At 36.5% G+C, this 9,763-nt stretch overlaps 1 protein-coding gene across 8 annotated transcripts; it reads right to left on the bottom strand.

The window, feature by feature from the left end:
* Window positions 1–1,760: 1,760 nt before the first annotated feature.
* Window positions 1,761–8,942, bottom strand: LOC149020012 (uncharacterized). 8 transcript variants are annotated; one of them, XM_089148013.1, is made up of 6 exons: window positions 6,553–8,942; window positions 6,373–6,444; window positions 6,164–6,235; window positions 4,062–6,009; window positions 3,850–3,960; window positions 1,761–3,289 (listed from the first exon to the last, which is right to left on the bottom strand). In XM_089148013.1, exon 1 carries the CDS (start codon window positions 8,656–8,658, stop codon window positions 6,850–6,852), a length of 1,809 nt encoding a protein of 602 aa, XP_089004139.1. In that variant the 5' UTR covers window positions 8,659–8,942; the 3' UTR covers window positions 1,761–3,289; window positions 3,850–3,960; window positions 4,062–6,009; window positions 6,164–6,235; window positions 6,373–6,444; window positions 6,553–6,849. The 8 variants fall into 8 exon arrangements, with proteins under 8 accessions (XP_089004139.1, XP_089004140.1, XP_089004138.1 ...); XM_089148014.1 differs by having other exon boundaries at window positions 1,762–3,196; XM_089148012.1 differs by lacking the exon at window positions 1,761–3,289 and having other exon boundaries at window positions 3,392–3,960; window positions 4,062–4,273; window positions 5,939–6,009.
* Window positions 8,943–9,763: the final 821 nt, after the last annotated feature.

The following is a 9,763-nucleotide window of genomic DNA, read 5'->3' as shown; positions in this document are numbered from 1 at the left end:
AGTACAATTATACATATATACATACAATTTATATTTTTGTTTGAATAATAAATGATAACTTTCTTTATCTGGTTGGTCTGAATTTCCAGTTAAGCTCATCAAGTTGTCTACACTTTTATGCTAAATCATTGGCTGAGATTTAAAGCTTGATTTTAAATTTACAATGTTTTTATTTTTACAAAAACACTTTTATATATAAAAAAATTAAGATGACATATGCCTCAAACAAGAGTTGAACTCATGACCTCTCTACTCATCCACTCAAAAATCAAATTTCTAACCATCTTACTAACCGCCATTGACTCAAATTTAGAAAGTTCGAAAAAATATCATATTTCTTTCTTTCTTTCTTTCTTTCTTTCTCAACCTGAGATGATGTTTTGCGATGATGTTTTCCTTCTGTTCTAAACTTTAACGCCCAACGAATCAAACCTGTTTTGTAGTTAGATGGGCTTGGGCTTAACCAAATGCCTTGTGCACAAGCCCATCCACATAGATTGAGTTTTTCATTTTTTTTTCTTCAATAAACAACAATCTTATTCCAAGCAGGAAGGGGGACCATAATTCCACCAACCACACAGTGGAAGACGGCCATTCTTTCAAGCCCGAAACAGAAAGGGCCTTCCAGGTTAAAAAATCTGCTATAACATTAGAACTCCTAGCCTATATGAAGTTATCTATTAAATAATTAATATATGGGATAATTACTGTTGCCCCCCTGTACTTTGATTTTATTACTAATAAAACCCCTGTTTTACAAAATTAATGTGCCCCCTTCCATAACGGGTTAAGTAGCCGTTAAGTTTGAATACGTAATGTCCACTTTGGCCTTCATTAAAATTAAGAAATCAAAAGACGATACTACCCCATTTATAAAAACCAGATTAAATGTCAATTTTACCCTAACTTCATTTATTTTGAATTAAAAAAATATTGGCTTTCCACCTTCACTAAACTTATTTATTTTGAATTAAAGAAATTGGAAAAATTCAAATTCGATTTGGTTTCCCACCTTCTCCTCTACCATACGTAGGGAAGGAAACCACAATTTTTTTTTTTTGGGGGGGGGGACTGGTGCTTTTAATATTGGAAACGAACGAACACCTCCCCATGGGAGTTTAGACTTAACCGCACAACCCACCATTGACGAAACCACAAAATCTGCCGAGAAGGAATTAACGAAGTAGGGATATTCGTCCAAATTTGAGTTGAATTCTATCTCCCTCCTCTTCGGTTTCTATTTTAATTTTATTCAATTATTATTTCTTTATTTTGGTTTTTTTTTTAGAGTAAAACAGATTATGATTATTTTTTTCTCTACAATTAATTAAGGGTATTACTGTAACTTGACAAAAGGGTAAATAAGTAAAGAGATAAGTAAAAGGGTATTTTGGGATTTTTAAAAAATATGGAGATGCCACATCATCAGTGAACTAACGGAACTTAACAGTAGGGGGGCATTAGTAATTATAGACAAAGTTAAAGGTTGGATTAGTAATTTTGCAAAATACAGGGGATACATTAGTAATAAAATCAAAGTACAGGGGGGCAATAGTAATTATCCCTTAATATATTGAATCAGAGGCTCTACTACCATTGGGGGGGTAAATTTCACCTGAAAAAACCTACCTAATTATCTGCTTGCAATCGGACTCAATTAGAATTAACTCGTATCCACATGCAAGCGCCTCCAATAATCCTGCTCTGAAAGCAAGAATTTCTCCTTCTTCAATAAAGTTATAGTTCCCAAGTAAGGATGAAGCACTCAGAGCTTTCCTTCGGTGTCGTGAATAGCAATGCCTGCTCCACTCTTCTTTGTCCTTGCAATCCATGATGCATTTGTATTTACTTTCACAAAACCTCTTGGAGGAGGTTCCCACATCAATCGAACATTTTCCACATTTTCCACACCCTTTCCTTTTGAACTGGTAACTTTATATTAAGGGACTTCATATTATGGGGGTGAGGAACTATGACATACCCGTGACTGTGAGACGTCATTTGCCAACTAAGCACCTTTTGATGGAGAAACAGATCGTGTACATCCAAGAATATGGTGCGTCCAAAGATATGCTAAGTAATGACGCCACAGGGGTTTTCATTAGCCGAGCTGTCAATTTAAGCAAATGTTCTTGTAACAGTCAATTGAAAAAAATCCAAATTTAGATCTTCTGGCGACTGAACAAAATAGACCAACAAAACCACATGAGGCTGAGCAAACACCCCCACGAAAAGGTAAGGGGTTAATGAGATTAGCTATACCATGACGAATGCCACTCAACATTGGATTTCAGTTTTTACTGCCCCAAAAGAATTGCAATCAATTCACGCTTCCATTGCTTGCTGGGATCCCAGTTCAGTACTGGTAATAGAACCAGAATCCTGAATACAGTAGTAGGGAGGTAAGAAGACAACTACATCGATTGATTTTCTTAGTAGGCAGGAGAAAGAGGGGTGAGCAAGGAGAAGGATATGACAAAGGGTTCTCATGAAAGCCCGGGTTAGCACTACACCAACCAAAGACAAGGCATCTCAATAGGCTCCATAGCATTTCGTAGCCGTTTAAATAAAACCCAAGATTTCATCAAAACCTTTCACCTTCCCTCAAAATGCTTGCAGACAGCTCCTTCATAGGAGTCCACGACCCTGACAGCTCAAAGTGCTCCGTGCTCCCCAGACGCTTCCTGACCATGAAACGAATATAAACAGGCCACAGGGTACCACTATGAATCATATCCCATCTGATTTTGTGGTTAAAAGTATAAGGGAAGCACATCCCCCATCAGGGATCCTGAATTCCTCTCATAGTGTAGGAAGGGGGGTCTACACTCCAATAAGGATTTTCTTCTAGGCCATGAGACCATTTGATGAATTGAAGTTTTAATGGACTCATAAAACCATCAAAAGACTGGAGTTCCATTTTTCAAGGACTCTCACAGCCAAGAACGGTCTAGCTTACATTCACAAGGACTAGCACAACCACCAATGAATCAACCTACTAGCTGAAACAATTTAAACACGTCGATTTCTCAACAAGTTTAATTACTTTTAAACCTTCTACTAAAAAGATGGTGATTCTCAAATTCTGCAAACATGCATTAATTAGTTCAGATTCTTCTTTGGCTGGGACTGCGACTGGAACTGGCCCTACTGGGTGAACCAGAGACCTGGGTGGTCTGGCCAAAACTGCCTGCACCTGGTACAGTGGAGCCATATCAGGATCATTATAAAACAGCAAGCCTGGTTCTTCCTCGTGATGCTACTGCACGGAGTATCACACACCATCCATCTAGTTGTTGAAACAAAGATCAAAATACAATGAATAATGACCTTATGACTCACAATAAAACAAAAATCTTGATCTTTAGCCCCCCCCCCCCTCCAAAAAAAAAAAAATGAAGAAAAGTGGTCATGAGTCTAAAGTAATGGGAATCAATCTCATGACAATACTGTGGTTGTGGATTCAAAAAACAATTTAAGCCTTGGTCACCAATTAGAATGAGTAGGCTAATTCAATCTCTTCAACTATGTTTTACTAATGAAATCACATTGCCAGATTACAACTGGACTCTCATGGACACAACTTCAGATAATACTCGGTACATAACCATTTAGAATCATCAACAGCTAACTCACTGTTAAACAAATGGTTAGGCAGCATTTCTTATTCCAAAATTGTATAGCTAGAAGCAGACCCAAGAGGAAATGAGGAAAGGTGGACTCATGGGTAAGAAGATCCAGTATCGTACTAAACACAGAATATGCCTACCACATCAGCTCCATGCATTAGCAGCAACTGTCATGCAAAGCAGTCATGTGAATTAGAGAACTTCAGAAAAGAGAACAGACCTGAACAACATAATTTCCATATTGGTCCTGTGTCAACATGCAAACAGACTGCAAGATCTCAACCATCATGATATGCTGTGTTTTTGGGTCACTGCAATGCTCCAGTACTCTCTGTAACACGAAAGGCATGTGCCATTAAAAAACTTAAAGTTGCAATATAGAGAATAAATAGTTAAGATTTTTTTTTTTTTTTTTTTGATAAAAGCCTCAACCTGTATGAAATGACATCCTTAAGGATGGGTGAAAAGTGTAACAACTTCATCATAGAATGAAGAAATGATGAACTGAATAGCATCCTGAGTACACACTCAATACACTTCTGGATGACACGATTCCCATTCTGGTCACATACACAACACATGATATTACCATCAAGCTCTGCGACCATTTTAGTATGTTGATCCCAATCTACAACTTCTATTGCCTGAAACAGTGGATTAAAATAAATTATAGTATTTCACAATGGTCATGGCAAAAATATGAGAAAGATCTACTCACATCATAATATGTTTGAAGCTGGAACTATCAGCTTTTCGAATTTATCTAAAACATTTTAGTGAGGAGGGGAAAAAGTAAAGAAAGTAATTTTCAAAATTGACTAGAAGATCACTTGCAGAACCCTTCATTTACAAACACAAAATTAAACGTTTGTGTGATTTTTACTTGAGAAGATCAGCACCATATATCTGTGTGGAGAGACCTTTGGCTGTTTAGGGTAAAAAAATTGTGCTTAGGCAGTTGATCTGATACAATTAAATAACCTAACAAGGCTTATTTGGGTTATATATGTTGGACCTTTAATTCAATGTTTTTCTCTGTACCAGCAACTTTATTGGGCCTATAATATATGTTACATGATTACTTGGTTAGGAGTTGTTTGTTCTTTTTTTTAATTGTTATTAATTGATTTAATAGATTGGATTAGGATTCTATAAGCCCAGCATTGTTTCACATCAGTTTCTTTTACCGATTTAGTTTCCTAGTCACTAGTTTTGACTACCTAATTAGTTAAGGATTGACTTGTGCTTTTTTCTTTTTAGTGGTCGAATCTATTTTTGAATTCTCAGTGACGTTGAAAAAGGAAGGGGGGGAGCAAACATTGTATACCCAAAAATAGGCTAAGGAAAAGATTTTGCCACTCTTATATTCAAATCCCATCCTGTGAAGAAATTTCAAGTTAGATCAAGAAAACCCTTAAGTGTGTGAACGAGGTACATTGGTGTTTGATCCAATAGAAGTCCTTGTGGTGTGAAGCCCGGGTGGGTTTCTCTATTACTTCTGTCCTAGTGCTACTGTTCCTATAATTATTGAATCTACCTTCTAAATTCCTGCCATTATTAAGTTGAGACAAAGAAATTTTCCACAAATTCCTGTTCAAAGTAGAATATACAATTTACATGTTTTATAAGACTAAGCTATCCAGCCATTAGATACCTCAAAGATTTTGACCATATTTCATATCCTAAAAGTGAACTCGATGCGTATTGACCATTTGATCTTTGAGAAAATTGTGTTTATAACGTTCGGCCCCTACTCTCCAGTATAGCTACTTTTCTTTTTTTTTCTTTTTAACTTTCCCATGTTAACCATATTCTGAGTTCTAAGCTACTGCTTATGTCATATCCTGTTGTATTGATTGACCATTACAAATCCTAATTTCTGAATTTTGACTTCCTTAGTAAATTAAGGTACCCTACTTCGGTTTATGTTTGTTTTCGCACCAGTGCACTAAGTGTCAAATTTGATCTAAACACTAGTCCATAAAAGATGTCAGTGTGAATTGATTACCTTGCTCCTATTCTTGGTTGCAGATTTATTACCTACAAATACCCTACTTCAAGATCTACCACGATCATCCCACACAGTGTGACATACTGTTTGATTTAATATATTAGGGATCCAATGCATGTTCTCAGGTTAACCATGACGAACATTTTGTAACTTAAAATTAGGGATCAATAGTTCGATCACCAGGTTTGGTTTTAGAAGTAACATTCAACTATCTGGAACTTTGAACTTTATTCACCAAGTCTATGAACTATCATCCAAAAGAATATGATTATTTCGTTCTTGCAACACTAATATTTACCAAACCATATGCAGGATATTGGAAAACAGCCAAAGTAGGCAACTACAAAATGGCTCCAGCTCCAAACCAAGCTGCATAAAAAATAAAATAAAAATGGCATTATTGGTAAGAAGCAAACATGGGGCAGGGCCACCCAAAAAATTACACTCACTGTACTATCATAGAAATGAATATGATTATTTCATTCTTGCAACACTAATATTTATCCAAAAAATATATATTTACCAAATTGCATGCAGAGGCAGCTGGAAGACAGAGAAAGTAGGAACCTATGAAATGGCTCCAGCTCCAACCAAGCTGAATATGAAAAAACATCGCATTATTGGTAAGAAGCAAACATGGGGCAGGGCCTCACACACAAAAAATTACACTAACAAGAACAAGACAAGGTGCAATTCAAATCCCAAGCACATTAAGAATTTCAACTACAATACCTACTGTCTGTCAGATGAGTTCATATGAACTCTGCTACAAAGTGATATCAACCAAGCACTGTGAAAAATTGTCTGCCACAAATTAAAAAAGAAGGCCTAAGTACTGAGTTTTTAAATTAAAAGGCAAGGCAAGACAAGACATACCATCCTATGTTACAAGAAAGTGATGGATTAAATTACCTATCCCCTCCGCTAATGCGTCCAATAGATACCCTGTTCTGGTCATCTCCTTCATCAGTTGCTTATCCAGAAAAGAGTGGATAACAAAGCATAAATCGCAAACAGTAATATGGATACGTTGCTTTACCAGCATATGCTTCACAATCATGTGCTGATGCTAGGAATCAAGGAGCCTTCTCTCCAGGTCTTCAATAATTGTGGTGCACATCATGGTTCTCAAAGCATCCGCCAAGGTGGCGGCCCATTTTTGGGTCAAGGCAACGTGGTGTTGCTTTGTCGCCTGGTTTTCGTTGTCCACTATCGCCACGCCTCGTCGCCTTGACAACAATGGTGCATATTACCCCTCCCAAGTAGATCCTTAACAGATATCCAAGCATGTGATGGATTTTCCTTACAGCATGCCCTAACAAATGACTCCTGGGTAGTAACATTAGGAACTAGTCCCTGCTCTAGCATTCTAACCAGCAGCTGCAGCCCCTCATCAAGCAAATTATTCTTTAGACACCCATCAATTAAAGCGGAATATGCAACAAGATCTAGCAAGAAACCCCTGGTTTCAGCCTCCCCAAAGATATCAATAGCCTCCTTAATTTTTCCAATTTTACATAAAATCCCAATCAGAAGTGTGTATGTGAAAATATCGAGATCAATCTTTTCGATGACTATCATTCTATGATACAATTTATTTACTTTAGATATATTTCCCATCTTCCAATACCCATTCAATAATGTGTTATAAGTCACAGCATCAGCAGCAAATACTTTGCAATTCACCAAATATTCAGCTTTCATAAGCTTTTTAGCTTCACAAAGGCTATGAACCACAATATTATATGTCCTAGTATTTGGACAAAGTCCCTTCTTCAACATGTCAAGTAATAGCATCATAACTCTCTGCCACAGACCTATCTTACATAATGTATTCATCACAATGTTGTAACCTACCACACTGACTTCCTGACCCAAGTGAAAACCAAGGTCCAAAACTTTCTTCGATTCAAAAACCTTTGAAGCAAGGCAGAGAGAATAAATTAGTATGTTCACAGTCACAGCAGTGGGATATAGTCCATTGCCCATCATAAGTTCGAATGCCCTGTAAGCTCCGTCAGCCTTGCCTGCTTTACAAAGTGCATTTATGTAGGCGTTATAACTGATAGCACTAGGTTTCCAACCCTGTGATGTGCCTTCCTTAAACATCAACTCAGCCTCATCAAAACGCCCACTTTTGCAAAGTGCATCAACCCAGACGTTGTTGACTAGAGAATTCTGAAGACAATTGCTGCTAGCCTGCATCATTTCAATCACTGTTTCTGCAGTTTTGAGATCTCCCCTATCACAGTGAAATTTCAAAATAGGAACAGATGTATAGAAATTTGGATCACAATTCCTAACTTGCATCATGGATATCACAGTTTTTATATCTTCAACCCTTCCTGCCCTAGAAAGACCAGTAATCAAGGTCGAATAAGTTATCACATCAGGATCACAACCCCTAGAGGACATCATATCCAGGACTGCAAAAGCTAAATTGAACTGGTGGGAATGACAAGAATACGCCTTGACCAAAATGTTGTAAGTTGATACATTAGGAATTACACCAGACGAGCACATCTCCTCCCAGACCTCGCGAAACTCATGAAAGCGTTTTCCAATAGCTAGGCAATTAAGAACTGTGTTGTAACAGAGAACGTTCGGAGGACATAGACCTTGTTTCATCTGATGAAAGAGTCTAAGAACCTCATCTACCTTGCCAACCCGACTAAAAGACTTCATCAAGCCGTTATAAGCAGCTGGATGAGGAGTCGTAGGGTTAGCACCATCTTTTGGTTCCCTAACAGGTGAGACATGGCAAAATTTCAAAGCTTTCACCGCAAGTTCGCTAATGGTGTCAGTACTAGAATTGTTCGGTTTTTGGAAATCCACCGGAGGTTTAGCCTCATAAACCCTAGCTTCAGGGTCACCAAATTGTTCAATCTCCTTTCGTTGTTCAGCATCTGAATCATCCCAAAAGGGATGAATAACATCGGTTGCCACATTAACTAGTGACCTTCGAAGAGGAGAAGCACCGGCTGTGCCACCATGGCCAAACGAGCTACGCAAGGACATGCGTAGAAATCGATTGAAGGTCGCCAATAGAGATGAATTATAGTTCTAGGGTTAACTAAATGAAAGGGAAGGACGGTGGCGAGGATAAGAGAAGAGATTACCTTCGAGAACATCAGCTTAGGGATGAAGCTTTCAACTTCGAACTTGGAATGACTATAGATCACTACTTTCTGCTAACTCAACGAAAGCATCTTCGTATCTAGATTAACCTAGCCGCCATTGTGCTCAACATCTTCTTCACAGACAAGGCTACTCACGGCCCTCGCTCCATATTTAGTATTTTTGGAAACGTTTCTATTTTTTTCTTCTTTTGGTGAAAGGAACGTTTTTATTTCATTTTACTGTTTCCGGATAAGAAACAGATTTTCATTTCTTTCTATATAATATTTTGAGTTTTTTACGTGTGCTCCACTAAAAAGGGACCACAAAAATTACTATTGGGTCTCTTAAATGCAAGATATTATGTATGGGTTCTAACCAGACTAGCATAGTTAGCGTTATATTCAAATTTCAAATATGAATGACCAAAATGCCCCTCAAGTTATTTAATATGTTGCGTTATATATTTTTTCCTTTTAACACAATGTATTAAATAATCAAATTTCAAATATGAATGACCAAAATGCCCCTCAAGTTATTTAATATGTTGCGTTATATATATATAAAAAATATATATATATATATATATATATATATATATATATATATATATATATATATATATATATATATATATATATATATATATATAAAAATATTTTCCTTTTAACACAATGTATTAAATAATCAAATTTCAAATATGAATGAACAAAATGCCCCTCAAGTTATTTAATATATTGCGTTGTATATTTTTTTTTTCTTTTCCTTTTAACACAATGTATTAAATAACCTGAGGGATATTTTGCTCCTCACGTTTAAAATTTGAATATACTTAACTGTGGCTAACGGTGTTAATCTACTTGGGATCCACATGTAATATATTATATTAAAGGGAACCAACATTAGTTTATGGTATACTAAAGGGACCTATACTTAAACAATTGTTTTAATTGTTTTTATTATAAATACAATTATTATATTATATATATATATTTTTTAATATAAA

Source organism: Hakea prostrata, chromosome 3 (genome assembly GCF_041222555.1).
Source record: "Hakea prostrata isolate BN-2017 chromosome 3, UWA_Hpros_2, whole genome shotgun sequence".
NCBI lineage: Eukaryota > Viridiplantae > Streptophyta > Magnoliopsida > Proteales > Proteaceae > Hakea > Hakea prostrata.
Note: the sequence above shows the minus strand (reverse complement) of the source record. Positions and strands in the feature narration are given on the sequence as shown.